This window comes from Cetorhinus maximus, chromosome 2 (genome assembly GCF_964194155.1).
Source record: "Cetorhinus maximus chromosome 2, sCetMax3.hap1.1, whole genome shotgun sequence".
In the NCBI taxonomy this organism is placed as follows: domain Eukaryota; kingdom Metazoa; phylum Chordata; class Chondrichthyes; order Lamniformes; family Cetorhinidae; genus Cetorhinus; species Cetorhinus maximus.
Window position 1 is genome coordinate 50641464 of NC_135880.1, and position 17146 is coordinate 50658609.

At 41.0% G+C, this 17146-nt stretch overlaps 1 protein-coding gene across 7 annotated transcripts in view; it reads left to right on the forward strand.

Annotated features, from left to right (window-relative positions):
• Positions 1-16055, forward strand: part of LOC144694351 (versican core protein-like) — a 234779-nt gene extending 218724 nt beyond the window's left edge. For 6 of the 7 annotated variants that reach the window (XM_078564648.1, XM_078564664.1, XM_078564674.1 and 3 more), the window contains 4 exons: positions 998-1142; positions 10106-10288; positions 13819-13958; positions 14798-16055. In XM_078564648.1, the coding sequence (XP_078420774.1) occupies positions 998-1142; positions 10106-10288; positions 13819-13943 (453 nt within the window). In that variant the 3' untranslated portion in view covers positions 13944-13958; positions 14798-16055. The remainder of the gene's footprint in view (positions 1-997; positions 1143-10105; positions 10289-13818; positions 13959-14797) is intronic. The other variant, XM_078564656.1, reaches the window with a different exon arrangement.
• Positions 16056-17146: the final 1091 nt, after the last annotated feature.

Below are 17146 nucleotides of genomic sequence, written 5' to 3' on the forward strand. Positions count from 1 at the left end.
CTGAATCATATGCTATGAGGCCGGAGATAGGCACTAAATCTTATTTCACAGGATATGAGTCAGGCCCCAAATCTTTATTATACAAGAACTTGGGGCATCAGGCTCTGTATCCTTAAAACAAGGAGCAGGCACTGAGACATTACAGCACAGGACTAGTGAGGTATTGAATCTTATAGAACAAGACCATATGGCAATCGTGCTCTCAATGCCTGCAACACAGGATCATGGAGCAATAAGACATTGAATCTAGAATGTTTCAGTTTAGTAAACCTTTTCTTACTATCTATATTTCAATTCTAAATGAAATTACATTATTATTCCTACAAAATATTATTATGTTAGCATCTACCTCATCTGCTTACACTTAATTTCTGCACTGAGTGCAGCAGTTTATTATAATTAGCACATAATTGCGCCAACATTAGGCATATGTATGATACCAATCATAGATGCAGGGACTCACCAAGGCTCCTTAGACAGCACCTTCGTAACCCATGACCACTACCATCTAGAAGGACAAGGGCAGCAGATAGATGGGAACACTACCACCTGGAAGTTCCCCTCCAAGCCAGTCACCATCTTGACTTGGAAATATATCACCGTTCCTTCACTGTCGCTGGGTTAAAATCCTGGAACTCCCTTCCTAACAGCACAATATCTACACCACATGGGCTGCAGCGGTTCAAGAAGGCAGCTCACCACCACCTTCTCAAGTGCAATTATGGATGGGCAATAAATGCTGGCCTAGCCAGAGATGCCCATGTCCCATGAATGAATTTTTAAAAATCAACATCAGAGCAACTATAACTCAGAAAAAAATGTTGAATCGTAGCTTTTGGGCTTTGAAGCTTTAGACCTCGTATACCTCTGTACCCCTGACAATGCTGAAAATGTTATGTCAGTTCTAAATATCCTTTGATCCTAATGTGTATAGTTATGGATAAATCAGTTGAGCTTGCTCAATGTCTCTACTTTGTCATTTCTGTTTCTCATACAGCAATATGAAAACTGGCGTCCGCACCAGCCCGACAGTTTCTTTTCTTCTGGAGAAGACTGTGTTGTTATGATCTGGCATGAGGACGGCCAGTGGAATGATGTTCCATGTAACTACCACCTTACCTACACGTGTAAAAAGGGCACAGGTGAGACCTAGCATTTACTGCATGTGATTGTCCCCACCCTCTTCTATTTCTGACATCTGCATTTGAATGTTTCTGCAAAGCCCCATCAATGGATTAAATCTGAAGGTAACAGCGATAACTAGTAAAGGGGTGTGAGGATACATCTCCTGCTTCTGTACTGCCTGTGTATAATGGAAGCACATACCAGTGAACTGTAAACCCTAAACCTGTGACTCTGTATTCTAATATTTGGAAAGTCAAGGATTAGGGGGTGTGCGTAATTTCCTGCTGTGAAATCTGGTTATGCCCCTGGAATGCAAAAGTTGAAAAGTGCCCCGATATTCTGCTTATTATGTCTCAACTATATTTTTCACTCACTACCTCCATCCTCACTCTCCTATAAGATTGAACTCCTTTCTCCTGAAGGCATTCACTCGATACAGCATGGCTCCTTGGGACTCTGGCAATCATTACAGTACTTCAACCAATTGTTTATCTTCCATGTGTTGAGCCTCAGCAGAGTGTTAGCAGGTTATTCAACTGTGGAGGGCATCGCAGCTGAACTGGCCTTTTCCTCACTTGACAAATATGGCCACTTTGAAGTTGGAATTAATGATCACGAGTATGAACTGTGATGTTTTTGGGTTCTTTTATTGTTTTACTCTGAGTAATTTTGGCCTATGTGTTTCAGGCTACACTATTTGCTAAGCATTAGCTCCATAAGCATTAGGGCTGGATTTTACATCCATCTGCTGGTTGGTTTTTCGGCAGAGCGGGGGCATGCAAAATATGACAGATGGGTATCCCACCACCTTTCCACCCACAACTGACCCTGTCCCCATAATACAGGGGTTTTGGGGGCGGGGGGGGCGGTAGCGGGGGGTAAGGCATCCACTAGCCCGCCCACCCTTAGGACTATTGAGGCCCTTAATTGGTCAAATAATGGATGGGCAGAGGAAGGTGGATGACAGTGGGAAGACTGTTTTTTCCACCAAAGTTAGTGCAAAGGTGGGAAGTGAGGGGATTGCTTCCATTGGAGGATGCCCTGTGCGCATTGGGGGCACCCTGTCTTAAGATTATACCCCCCCACCCTTTGTGCCTCCCTGCCTCCAAAACCCACACTCCATACCCTTTGACATTTCTACTGGGGCAAGCAATGCACCCTTCCATAAAATTCAGCCCTTAGTGTGCTTTCACCTGCTCTGACATTTAGGTAAAATATCATAGTGTACCAGGGATAACAAAGCCTTTTTTTAAAGATTACTTCAGTTGCTGTTCGTAGCCTGTGTCTCCATGACTCCAGAATTAGCAGAATAATGCGATGTTAGCCCTTGTTTTGGACTTTAATAATCAAACAGTTACATTAAATAGACACAGAAGGAGCAGATTTTGGCAATAATTAAAGATTTCTAACAGTAGTTGTTAACTCCTTGTATTAATAGAAAATGATAAATGATTTGCAACTTTATACCAAAGCTGTGTTATAACCGCCTCCCATATATATGTATATATATTTTAGCCCTTTACTCGCCAACTATGAAAGTTGTTGTTGTTGGGTGGCCGAGTTGCCTATTTGTAACAGAGCTGAACTGCAGACACTTCTTGAGTGGAAACATTTAAGTTTATTTACAATATACTCAGCAGCAACTACATGTGTGCTTTCAACTCCAACTCTATCTCTACACTGACTGCAGAGGTAGCCCACACTACTCTCATATTGGTTACTACAGATCATATGATCTTCCCCAACAAGTATTATTCTAAAAGGTACATTACACATTAAATAAAACCATACATTACTACATAATACATATATATAACTCAGCTATATATATTATATTTACAAGTACATATTTTTCAAGATGACATAATATTTATACACTGGGTAAGGAATTTACAAGTTCAGTCTTTCAGGTGGTTTCCTGGTACGTGTGGAATGTCACAGCTCCACAACTTCAGATTCATTGTCAGGAACCTCCTTTTCCTGAGTGACCTGAACATCAGGTGCTTCGGTGGGTGCTTGAAGTTCTGTATCCTCAGCTCTTACAGGAACATCAGACATGTCAGTCCTGGGTTGGGCATTTTCAACAGGAAACACAGACCCCGTCATGGTCACTGGTGGAACCATATCTTGATGAATTGTCTCTCTCTTCCTTAAATGGTCCACATGCTTATGGATAATCCGGCCTTCCACCCCCTCTAAGATAGAGGTCCAGTCACCGCACTTATTCCACCCGATAACCACTTTGGTCCTTCCCCGAAGTTTATCATATATACCTACTCTCCCATGGTAAATTTCCTCTCATGATTATGCCAGTCACATCTAGTTCTCTGGCTTCCCTTACTCCTTCCCAACTTCCCCTCTAAATTCGGCATTATTAAGCTGAGTCTCATCCTGAGATGGCACTTCAACAATAATTTTGCAGTTGTGGCACCTGTTGTTTGAGGAGTACTGTAATGAAAAAGAAAGCGTGCTAGCTTTGTTGCCAAGGAATCACCAGTTAGCTTTGTCATGCCTGTCTTGAATGTTTGAACCACTCTTTCGTCCAGTCCATTTGAGGAAGGGTGGTATAGTGCAGTCTTCACATGAGTGATACTGTTGAGGCTGATAAACCGTTGAAATTCAGCACTCATGAATGCCGTGCTGTTATCTGAAATGACTATTTCTCGTAGTCCGTGAATGGCAAAACTCTGATGTAGTTTCTCAATTGTAGCGCCCAATGTTGGTGACTTCACCTCATATACGTCCAACCATTTTGAATGGGCACCGACAATGAGCAGAAACATTGTTCCCAAGAAAGGTCCAACATAGTCAATGTATAACCACACCCAGGGTCTACCTGGCCACTCCCACGGGTGTAATGGAGCTGTCACTGGCAAGTTTTGCAGTTGCTGACATTGCACACAGTGCTTTACTAAACTCTCTATTTCGCCATCCATCCTAGGCCACCATAGATAGCTGTGAGCTACTGTCTTCATTCAGGAAATTCCTGGATGGGCACTGTATAGTTCAATTAAAAGTGGCTCCCTTCCCTTTGGAGGAGCTATCACCTGTGCACCCCACAATAGGATGCCACCCTGACTGGTTATTTCTTGACTTTTGTTCAAGTACGGTTACATTCCATCGGATATGGGCTCCTGGCATCAACCATGTAGCACTTGTTCTTGTACCTGAGATAGGACTGGGTCCTGACTTGTCCAGTCTTTGATCCGTCAAGCACACACTGGCGAGGAATCTAAGAAATTTAACAGTAAAGCAAGTTCCTGTGGAACTGGGAAGTGTTCATCATTTTCTTGTAAAGGCAATGACTAAGGGCATTGGCATTTGCGATTTGATTGCCAGGCCTATGTATGAAAGTGTAATCGTATGCTGCCAGAATTAAGGCCCTATTTAGTATATCTGTATGCCTTCTTCTTTCAAGTGCAGACTTTAATCTCGGCCTTTTCTTGCCTTTACTGTTGGCCAGGCTTCTCTCAGGTGCAGGCTCAACTTGTCTGAGCTCAGTGGCTGAGTCTCTCAAAATTTCATTATCTGCCTGCTTCTTGGAAAATTCTGTAACTTTTGCTTCCAAAGCCTCTTTGGCTTCATTTAGCTGATTCTTCAGCTCTTCCATTTTTTTTTTTTAGTATTTGTTTGCTGCCTCCTGGAAAATTGTACATTGTTGTGTCTTCTCTGCCAACTGATTCTTCAGTTTCTTCAGAGAAGTGCTGAATTCTTTCTGTTTCTCTTCTTACTTTTCTAGAGGTACAAACTTTAACCTGAGGGAATCTTATAGGGCAGGATTTTCCTGTTGGGGGGCGGGGCCTGCTTGCCGACGCGTAAAATGATGCGTGGTGACGTTGGGCGGAACTCCCGACGTCACCGCGCCCCATTTAAAATTTCCGGTGGCCAACAGAGTAATTAAACTAATTAGTGGACCTGCCCATCCAACCTTAAGGTTGGCGGGCAGGCCAGGAGCCCCAGCGGGAATTAGAAAAAGCATGAAACCTCATCCATGGGCGGGATGAGGTTTCATAGGTTTTTAAAAATTTTAATAAAGTTCTTGTAAAAATTGTGGACATGTCCCAACTCATGAGACAATATCACATGAGGGGACATGTTAGGGAAATTTTCTTTTTCTATTTTTAGCTTTTTTACATTTAGAGCCGATTTCCCTGAGGCTACACTTAGCCTCAGGGAGATGAGTGCGCTCTTTTGTGCGAAAGAGCGCACTCTCGATTTTGGGATTCCCCCCCCCCCCAACCCGCACAGGAAGCGCATAGCATTTCCATGCAGACGTCAGGCTGGGTGGACCTTAATTGGCCCGCCCTTACAAAATGCTGCCGCGGCCCCAGCAGGGGCGCCGATCAGAAGCGCGCCTGTGCGCACCCGCCCTTCAACTTTGCCCCCAACGGGGGGGAAAATCCTGGCCATAGTGTGTGAAGGTCTTTCAACAGGTTTTCTTTTTCTCTGTGAAGATTTCTCAACTTGTCTTGAACTCTGTCATCAAGCAGGGTCTCTTCGAGTTTCTTCTGCTGATTTTGCAGGTTTTGGCTTAAGACAGCCTGCATTTCTTCAGGTTGTTGAGTGCTTACACACTGCTTTTTCAAAACAGGAACACTTCCAGCTTCCTTTTGGAATGTCAGTGGCCAACCAAGGTTGATTTCCCTTAGCCAATTTCGCTCTAGAAGACTTGGTCCTCTGCCTCTCAATACCAACACTGGTAGCTTTGCCGATTGGCTTCCATAATGGACAATTACTCTGCTTATGCCTTTTACTTGAATGCCTTCACCCCTATATGTTTTTAGCTTGGCAGTTGTTCGTTCCAAGCTTAATTGATGCTCACCATAATTCAAATATCTGAAAGTATGCTCCCCAATTACAGTAATGGAAGCTCCCCTGTCTACTTCCATTTTAACTGATTTGCCATTTACTTTCACTGTGACAAATATTGGCTCTGTTTTTTCAACTTTCAGATTAAACAACAAGTAAATGTCAGAATTTGTTGTTTCAGGCTCTTGTACATTGTAGATTTCAGTGGGCTTTTTCCGTTTACAAGTCCTCTTGCATTGCCTCATCATATATCCATTTCTGTGACAATAATAGCATTTGATTTTTTTTAAATGCCAATCACTAAAAGAAAATTATTCTTCAATTTCGCTGCTAAGTTATTTTTCTTTATCCTTTGGCTAATGGGGCTGCTTCCCACTTCTCAGCAGAGTCTTGATTTTTTGCATCACTTTCGGCTGAGGTTTCCTGCCCGATGTGGAGGACAGCGTCATTTTGTGCACCCTGTATTGATTGTGAATCTCTTACAGTGCTTTCCATGGCCAGTGCTATCTCTATCGCCTTCTTGAAATCCAGATTCACTTTGGACAATAATCTTTTCTGAATGGTGTCCCCTTCCACACCACACACTAAATGAACTCTGAGCATGTCGTTCAGTGTCATATTGAACTCACAATGTTCCATTAGCTGCTTCAACTTTGCCATATAGCGTGCAATTGTCTCACCCGAGACTCTATTTCGCGAATTAAACCTGAACCTCTGAATCATGACTGAGGGCTTGGGTTGAAAATGTTCCTTCATGAGGTCCAGCAATTCATTGAAATTCTTCGAATCTGGGGCACCAGATGCTGTCAAACTTCAAATCAGACTGTAGGTTTTGCTCCCACAAGTACTCAAGAGGATCGCTCGCCTCTTCTCTTCCCCTGTAATTTCATTCACTTGAAAAAAGACTGTGAGGCATTCTATGCATTGAGAACAATCACCTGTGGCAGGTTCAAAAGGATCAATCCTCCCAAATTGTGGCATTTTGAGAGTGGATAACTTCTTAAATTCTAATGGAGCTTGCTACTTTCAATCACTGAGCGAGGTACAGTGCCAATTTCTTTCTAACTTGATTTTTTCTGTTCAATCCTGTTTTATCCTCATTGCCAGTTTTTTATAGGGTGGCCGAGTTGCCTATTTGTAATAGAGTTGAACTGCAGACACTTCTTGAGTGGAAATATTAAATTTATTTATAATATATTCAGCAGCAACTACACGTGTGCTTTTAACGCCAACTCTATCTCTACACTGACTGCAGAGGTAGCCTGCTCTACTCTCCTATTGGTTACTACATGTCATGTGATCCTCCCTAACAAATATTATTCTTAAGGGTACAATACACACTAAATAAAACCATAATTACTACACTTGTGTTGTGTTATCTAATTTTCTTCTGAGATTCCATTCAGTCTACCTTCAAAGACCCGAAATCAAACTCATTGAAAAGCATTGGCTGAGAAATATCTCCGAAAAACATAGGCCAGAATTTTACATTCAGCGGGCAGGTGCACACCCAACCCGAACGGACGTAAAATTGCACAAGATGACGTTGGGCGAGCGTCCTGATGTCATCGCGCAATATTTTGCTTGGCGGGTGCGCACGGCAGCCGGAAGCGCGCCCGCTGACAATTAAGTGGGCAATTAAGCCCATTAATGATGCAATTAACAGTGATTTTACATGGCCCATTCACATTTACGGTTGGCGGATGGACCATTCTCCCAGGCGGCATTCACATTTTTGCTCAAACCTTGATCCAGGGCGGGATGATCTCTGCATGGGGAAATAAAATAACAAGATATCTGGGGACTGATTTTTTATGAGGTGTGCTTTCAGGTGCTTGATTGTGCTGCACTTACACATTTTGCAGCATTTTTGTTGTTTCTTTTATTCTGTGGAGGTCTGCAGCTCCCTGGGGCAGCTGCCTGCCTTCAGGGAGTTCACTAGAAGCGCTCACCCGCACCCTCAGTTAGGTTGGCGCCTGCCCTCTTCCATCCCCCACCCCTGCAGCGCTGAGCATTTTTCAGCCTGTGTTTGACACTGGCTGACCGTTAATTGGCCAGCCAGCATGAAATAAGGATCAGGGGCCGAAAGCTGCCAGAGGCCCATTTCCCATCCGATTCTGGGCCCACCGATCCTACATGCCCGATGAACAAAATATTCAGGCCTATAGACTTAGTGAATTTAAAGAAGCCTCTATTAAATCCAAGAAGCCTGAATCGGTTCTGTGCCTGATTCTCTGATTGGCTCTCCCGCTTGAAAAGTCTTAGAAATTTTTTCTCTTACACAGTCCACATTACAACCTGAAGGGTTATGTTTTAGAATTAAGCCAATGCTTTCCATAGAGCAATCTTTAGGAGGTATGGAAAAATGCATTGTGGCAAAGGGAATGTTATAAAGAAAGTCTGTGGATGAGAATTTTAAGTAATGTGTGAAATATCAGAGGTTGTGATAAATTGAAGTATTGCAATCAAGTTATTCCTTTAAACTGCGCAGAGATAAATCTTTTTTACTTTACAGGTGATATGTTTCGTTCCAGGGGCATCTTTCTTTGTATTTACCTCTGTCACTGAAGGTGGGCAGAGGTAATATTTTTATCCCTGGTTATTAGTCTGTTTGTTTGTAAACAATGGCTAGAATGTTCTGGCCCTTCCAACCAGCGGGATCTTCCTGTCCCGCCGAAGTTAATGGACTTTTGGTTGGCTTGCTGTGTGCACGTAGGGGAATCCCCTGCACAAGGATGACATGCAAATTTGTGAAGTGTTCCATATTTTTAATAACCAGATTTAAATAGATTTAAGGTAAAAGGTAGAAAGATAAGAGGAGAGTTCACAGAATTATTATGGTGTAGAAGGCGGCCATTCAGCCCATCGTGCCTGCACCGGCTCGCTGAGCATTTTAACTTAGAACCAATCTCCTGCCTTTTCTCCGTAACCCTGCACATTGTTTCTATTTAGATAATCATCCTATGCCCTCTTGAGAAAAACATTTTTCGCCCAGAGGGTGGTGGGAGTCTGGAACTCGCTGCCTGAAAGGGTGGTTGAGTCAGAAACTCATAACATTTAAGAAGTATTTCGATATTCACTTGCATTGCCATAGCCTCCAGGGATATGGGCCAAGCGCTGGAAAATGGGATTAGTGTAGTCAGATCTTTGTTGACCGGCACGGACACGATGGGCCGAATGGCCTCCTTCTGTGCTGTAAACGTTTATGAGTCTAAAATCCCAGCCAATATATCTGAAAAACTAATGGATGGTTTCAACAAAATGGAGTACACAGATAGGGTATGGGCCAAGGAAAAACGGATTAGTTTCTGGCAAAGTTGCAGATCCAGATCCTGGAATTTTTTAAAGGAACCGTTAACATTGGGAGATAGGCTGAATTTGCTTTTTTTTTTCAAATGTTGTTGGATGTGTTAGAATGTTGTGGATTGTCACAACTGTCAAAATGTGAACAGAGTTTTCAGAGCAGGTCATTGGATGTGAATTGGTCTGAAGCCTCCTCAGTGAGATGGAAGCTCTTAATAAAAAGATTTCCTTTTTCAGCTTTGTAGTTACAAAGCATCAACCAAGCATGGAAAAGGCTCAAGGAAAAGCTGTGTAATTGTAGTAAAGAAACAACAATGGTTAAGTCCATTCAATTGTTCTCTTACACAAAATTTGCACCATATCTAAAACAGTGAAAAACACTTGACTGTCAATTCCACTGGAATGTTTTATGGAACAAAATATCAGCTAGAAGTGCATGAATGTTATCACATAGCCTAAAGTTGAGTTAACATGACATGGTGGAGGTTTGCGCTCTATTGAGTACCCCCTTCACTTGCTATTCTCTGTTTCTCACCTCCGTTTCCTCACACCTTGTAGTTGAAAGGACTGTCACTCATGACAACCATCTCCTCGGATTTTATCTCCTCACTGCTGGAAGATGCCGCAGCCTTGGTTAAGCTGCTCCAGAGCTGGTGCAGTTCTGATCAGGAATTGAGTGGAACATGGCTTGAACTTATGTCTGTCGATGCTGTTTAGCACTGAAATTTAATACACCAATCTGCGAGTAATTCTCAGATCTAATGGACTATAAAACAATTGCCATTACTTTCCACAATAAGAAGCAAATTTATTCACATATAAATAAATCGTCATCATTTTTGTTAACATCCTGTTTCTTTTTGTTTAGTTGCCTGCGGTCAACCTCCTGTTGTGAAAAATGCTAGAACGTTTGGAAAGATGAAGCCTCGATATGAAATAAATTCTATGATCAGATACCACTGCAGTGCTGGCTTCATCCAACGCCACTTTCCAATCATTAAGTGTCGAACCAATGGATACTGGGATAAACCAAAAGTTGCCTGCTTAACACGTAAGTTTTGTCAATGTTTTGCAAGTGGGGGGAAGGTGAGGAAAACAGAGAAGGAAAGATAGAAAAGGTGAAAAGGTCAATGTCAAGTTTGAAACATTTGCACATATATTTGTGGGCTTTTCCAGAAAAGATTTTTCATCAGACTATATTTAACTGTTAGCTTTCTGGAGCGGTGTAAGCAATGAGTAGAGATCAAGTGCCAGATATTTTTATATCAATCACTTCTTCCCTTTTACAACTGCACGCCATTCTGCATTGAGGTGTTCAGGAGCATTACTTGTACACGGCAGTGGTTAGTTCTGCTTTGTGACCAGTTGAGGGTAAATATGTTTTCTCAAGGCTTATGGCAAGGTAGATTTCCCCCACTGAAATAAAGTTCTTCCTATTCCAGATGTCCAACATTGGGTAACCAGTTCACTCGATAGCCAATATCACGTTTATCAGTTGATGCTTTGATCTGGACTCAGGGCCTTGAATTCCTGTACCGACTATGTCACCTTGGTAGATAGAATTTACAATATTCAAATATCTTGAAGTTGCTAGTTACTTGAAGATTGTTAAATCTCTTTCTGCCGCTGTCTATTAGTTCACGCAAGAAGATTTTTTTTTGTCTGAGCAGGCAGTAAAGAAATTATTGCCTAATACAAAGTTGATTTTTCAACCCACACCCTCATGGAATACTCAGGGCTGATGGAAGAACAGATCAGCTACAGTGACTTGCTTTTCCCTTTCATCATGCTTATTTTAATTGTTAAAGTATAATTTGCAGCTGCCTGCAAATGCTGGTTTGGAAGCTTAATCATAGAGAAGAAAGGTTGAATGATTCTCTTTACAGGGCTTGGAGCCAAAAGTAATTAAGAAATACGATTGTATTTAATCATTTTAAAAAGTGTAACTACAGTGCTGGCATTGTGGTGGGTCAAAATGTTCAAATAATAAATGTCTTTTAGAAAATATTCTCTAAGGCATCAATGAAAGTTGGTTAAAATATTACAATAAAGGTCTCTAAATGTGTAGATTATTTGCATTTGCCTTTGACTAAAGTGACTCAGTCAAGATTGTGAAATACAAAAAAGTATAGTATAAATTATTTATGTATTTACGATGGGACTGTAGCTTGCTTAAGTAGTTGTAGATTTTATTAGTTTCACTCTTTTATCTAGTTTTATTATAGATTTCACTAAATTGCCCATACTTTCTTGCCTAGAAAGTTTACAAGCCATTTGATGTACAGAATCCAACATGTACTATGACATTTCTGTCACCGCTAGGGCTATAGCATGCACCTCCTTTGGAATTTATTCTGGGAAGGTTAACCTTAATAAAGTCATCGCCAACAGTTAGTTTGGGCTTTCAAGTTTTACTGATGATTCTAGCTCCTAAATAAAGTTAATATTTCATCCAAGCCATAACCGCGACAATTTTATAGTATGCCTGTAGTTTTGAAGCTAAAGAATATGTAGGCCATTTCCTATCTGTTGTCTCAGAATGCAGTACATCAGGACTTCCCAAACTTTGTGTTGCAACCCCCACTTAGGGTCGCGAACTCTGAGGCAGCAATGGCTGCTGTAGAATTTGGAATGAGTGCTAAGGGCTGAGAGGCCCCTTTAAATCTCCAGGCTTTTTCTAATGGTGGGCCTAATGTAAAAATCTTTGAGGCCTGATTCCTGCTGCAAAAAAAACCTTTGAAAAGTTATGTGCAGTTCAAACACTTCCAAGCGTGGTCAACCTCACTGCCCTCCCCACCCCTCACTCAGCAACTGAAGCTATCCCGCCCCCGCCAACCATTAAATATACCCAGGTCGCTGGTCCAACAAATGGCCACCTCCTTTTTACGCTGACATAATTAGATTTTCCTACCAATAGAAAGATCCTTGAGAAGAGATGGTTTAAAAATATCAGTAGGAAATCTGCAGTCCTATGTTGTTATGAAGGCATACGCTCATGGTGGGATGTGATTCCATGGCTCCATGGAACTCCCAATGGTTTACTCGGCATTCTTCATTGTGAGTGCCAACAGCTATGGATGGCATCTCAATCAAGTTTTTATTCTGTCCAAGTCCAATATCCATGACCACGCATTTTCTAGCAGGAGTCACTCAATATTGACAGGAACTGGAAATTTGGCTGACTTATCTGTTCCCTTGCTGAAAGGCACTGTGCGGGTTGCAGCATCCCAACTATTGCATGGTGTCACTGCAAGTCAAGGACTGCGCATGGGACTTGGTCAGTGTTTGCACAGGTGGTGGGTTTACCCTCTTAAAGCACTGACTGACTTTTCCTGATTTTAACCCTAGCTGTGGGAGTGCAAGCCCTTTGATTTTTTTTTGTGTAATTGTAGTAACTGAAGGTATAGCCCCTCCTGCTGTCTATCAGGGGGTTACGTGATGTTCTGGGAGGCTCCAATCAATGACCCCTGAGCGCAGGCAATCCGGGAGGTGGGACTTCCTGACAAGAGCCCTGATCGAGCGTGTAGCACCCTGAAAAGCTCCCTTTAATAAAGTTTATCTGTTTCTTGTTAAAACATATCTGCATGTTGAGGCATATCTCGCCTTGTTACTGTGAGTACATCAAACCTTAAGAAAAATAAAAGACTACTCACCAGCCATGCTACTCTTCGGCTGAACTGATCCTTACGATGTGACTATGGAAACTGGAGCCAGTATGCAGAGCGCCTCGGATTTTATTTCATAGTGAACATGGAGGAAAGGCAAAAAGCCATCTTTTTAAGCGTAGCTGGCAGTAAGACATACAATCTCATTCGCAACCTGACAACCCCGAGCACGCCCAATTCTAAATCCTATAATGAATTCGTGGACCTCGTGAAAACGCACTTCCAGCCAAAGCCATCCGAAATAATGCAGCGTTTTAAATTTAATTCCAGAAATAGGGCCCCAGGAGAGTCCTTTTCAACCTATGTAGCAAACATTAAGCAGTTGACGGAACACTGTGGGACCGATAGTTTGTGGAGTTAAGGATGACGCCATACAGTGCCATTTACTCGCCAAGGTCGACAACAAACCAACATGATTGTGTTAAAGAATGCAGCAGAACCTGAAGCTGCCGACACCAACATTTATTCCCTATATAATGTAACTGCTGTGAAAACTGAATTTATCACTGTCACAATCCGAGTTAATGAGAAGCCACTAATAACGGGTGCCTGAACTACAGTGGTGGGAGGGCACACTTTCAGGTACCTTAGTGAAGACAGACAGCCAATAAACCTGGAGCAGACAACCGCTAAATTAAAGACATACACTGCAAAATCCATTCAAGTAAAGGGCATTGCCACAGTGCCAGTGTCTTACAGGCAACAGTGATGTTCTGGGAGGCTCTGACCAATCAGCCCTAAACACGGGCAAACTGGGTGGGATGGGGCTTCCTGACGAGAGTCCTGATCAAGTATGTAGCACCTTGAAAAGTTCTCAGTAATAAAGTTTATCTGTTTCTTGTCGAAATCTGTCCACTCCGCTGAGTCATTGCAGTAATGTATATTAATTTTCTATGTTCTTTTTTGTGCTTTATAGCTTCCACATATCAACGAAACTCTCGAAGGTATATTCATGGATTGTACCGAAAAGGAATGAAAAGCTCACAAGACCCCATTAGGCACCATCATCGCTGGATCAGGAAATTCCATTCAGGGCACTGACCATACCACTGAATGGTGGGAAACTGTTCCTTGCAATTCGAGCCAGATCTGTTCCAAAAAGTGCCTGTAGTAACACATTGGGTGGGGAATATTTCTTAAAAAACAAAACACGTAGGGGGAGATCAAACAGCAGTGTCTTCAAAAATGTGATAATTAAAGATTGCAAAGCATTCATTTCAAAATGATCTGAATAAGTTAAAGTAAAAGAAACTGAGGCCTTTTGTTTGTTCATCCATTTCATAACTCCAATATTCAGCATTTTACATTCAACAAATCTCGTGCCGCTGTTGTCTTGCAAATTTTGGACAAGCCTTTTATTTATATGTGCATATGCTACACATCCATTTGCAGTATTTTAACACTATAAAGTATTTTAGTGTGTTTTTGCACCTTTTCACCATTTTTTAATGTCATTAGTTTTCTGTTTATTACAGCGTATGCAAGTAGTTACGTTTCTTTCAGCAGTTTCTGCAAACCAATATAAATTGACATGTCAGTCATGCCTTTTCACCTTGCCGAGCTAATTTTGAAATATATTGTAAAAATTAAAAAACACACCACTATTTATTGCATTCATTTCAGGCATATGATAAAATGATTAGCTGTTCTTTCAGTGCCCCCTAGTGGATATTTTAATTTACTTTCTTGCCACATTTTACGTTGTTGCAAGTATTTTGTATGAAGGGAAATGAAGGTGTTAACATGCTGCTTTGTAGTAATCTGGTGGCTGCATGAGCACCATTTTGATTGCTGCTCCAAATACACTATTTTGATCTCTATAATAAGCAGTTTTACGTGAGCGGAGAATGGAAACACTTATGGCCCATTAATGTGAGTGGAAACTGTTTTTGCAGAGCCTGGATGATTAATTGTCAGATTCAAAAACATTCAACACTCCGTTCCTCAATCGATCTTTCACTTCTACAGCTACAAGACCCCTGCGTATTGTATTTCTAAGGATGCAAGGTGGGATCAAGCCCAGAGACTGCATTGTGAAGCTGCTCTTTAACTCACCTGGAACAAGCAATCAGAATAGCAAGTGCAAAAGGACGCTACATGACCTTCCCAAAAGCCATTTGGTTCTTTCTGAGGTCAAAGTGCTAATATATTAACTTTGTCAGATATGGCAGCTTTTTGCAGCCCTCACTAACCACACTACAATATGGAGCTGCCTTTTTCTAAGGGTGAATATAAACCTACTTTTTTTTGTAAAAAAAAAACAAAAAAAAATAAATTAATTTTTGTATATATAACCATCTTAGTGCATTTTTTAAATGAATGTTTATGTCTGAATGTGGCAGCTGTATAGCATATGTTAGTGATAATGTATGGCAACTTAGTTTAATTCTTGGGATTTTATTATTTGCTTTGAAAGGACAGGACAGAGAAGAATTGAACTATATATTTTTGTAACAGTTCTGCTGTTAACCCTTGGGAGTCTGTATTAAGCACCACGGGCTTTTACAATTTGCACTGTGGGAAAAGATCTAACTACGTCATTTTGTTTCAAATTTCAAGACAATGTATTTTATATTCTCGAGGTCTAATTTTCATTCAAATCTATGGATATATGTGGCAAAATTGCATTAGAAGCCATTTAGAAATTATAATGAGAGGAACCAAATTTAATTGATTTAAAATTCAGTCATGGAGAGATTTTGGGGGAAAGAAATCAATTAAATAACCTATAGACCCAGTGGTTAACATGTGGTAAGAACAAAGACCTCTTGCAAAAATGAATACTAGCCTGGTCAGCAACAAATTTTTCATTGCAGTAAATTCATTTCTAGAGGAAAATATGCTGGTTACTCCAACCATTTCGGTCTTCTCTTTCTTTTTATAAGCAGCAACAAAAATCACTCTGTATGATTTTTATTCTTTACAATGCACACAGGACAATACTGTATTTATATTTTAACTTGTATAGTGTATAATGTGAATGTTTGGGTATTTGTGAACGAAATACTGAAAACCTTTTGTTACTTTTTTTTACATGCTGTGGTTCACCAAAGAAACCAAAACAAATTTGATCATGCTGTTTCTATTTTCATGCATTAGTCCTACTGATAGAACTGACTTGAAGAGCATTATTAAAAAAAAATCTGAAGCCTCTGGCTATACTGCAGTGTTGGGACACATTGGAGCTCAGTTATTTTCTTGCATATTTATGTCCTAATTTACTGTAGGGTTGCCAATCCTCTAGGATTGCCCTGGAGTCTCCAGGAATTAATGATTCATCTTTAGGACACTGTTGTGAGCAAGTTGGGAGAAAAATAATAGAGGACTTAAAAAAAATGGATGTTGTCTTCGTTTTCTTTGGACTCTTCCTTTGATCAGTTATAAAAATATTGGAGATATTGGAATTTGACAGTCAAGAATCATTCAATCAGATAATGAAGAGTCCATCCACTTCCCAGTTAACGTAGGGAGGTGGTGTCCTGTGAGAATGGACTTGTTGGGCAACCAATGATGGGGGCAAGGCCAATGGAGAAGGAGATCATGTGATAAAACATCCAGGAAGACATCCAACCAGAGTTGGCAACCCTACTCTACTTCTAAAAATTAAAAAAAACACACACACACCGTTTCTCTGTTTGTATATTTACATGGTTTTATAATATCTCACACACTGATTTATAGTAGGACAAGAGCTCTTAAATCCAACCAAATCCAACGTCCCCTGTGTATGACTTTACACTCTAAGCTGATCTTTCAGATCATTGACCTGAACATCATAAACCATTTCTTCTTGCAGTTTGCCTGTGTTAGGTATCCTTATACAATTGTCTTTGTTGGAGCAATGTTGTTTTAAAACATTCCTACTTCCTAATACTCTCTTACCAGCCATATTATATTTTTCCTCTTTTTTGTTCCCTTTGGCTTTAATTCCATGACCTCAAATTATCCAAGCAATGTGGCCAGAAAACGACTTGACTTTGAACCAATGTGTTCATTTACAATACTAAAGGTTCCTCAGCTTTCCCGTTGAAGGTAGAAATTATCAACACAAAATTGCCTTTGGTTTTGCCAAGTATCCATGGAATGTCTGTGTTATAGCTTAACTATGGCTGCAAGATTTTCCAGGAAGCTGGGTGAGCTACTATTCAATAAGGTCTCCATGCTCGAGGGATTGTGTTTACTTATCAATTACAAGTGTTCTCTATCGGAGCTGATACTTATCAGACTTGCTTTCGGAATTCTCT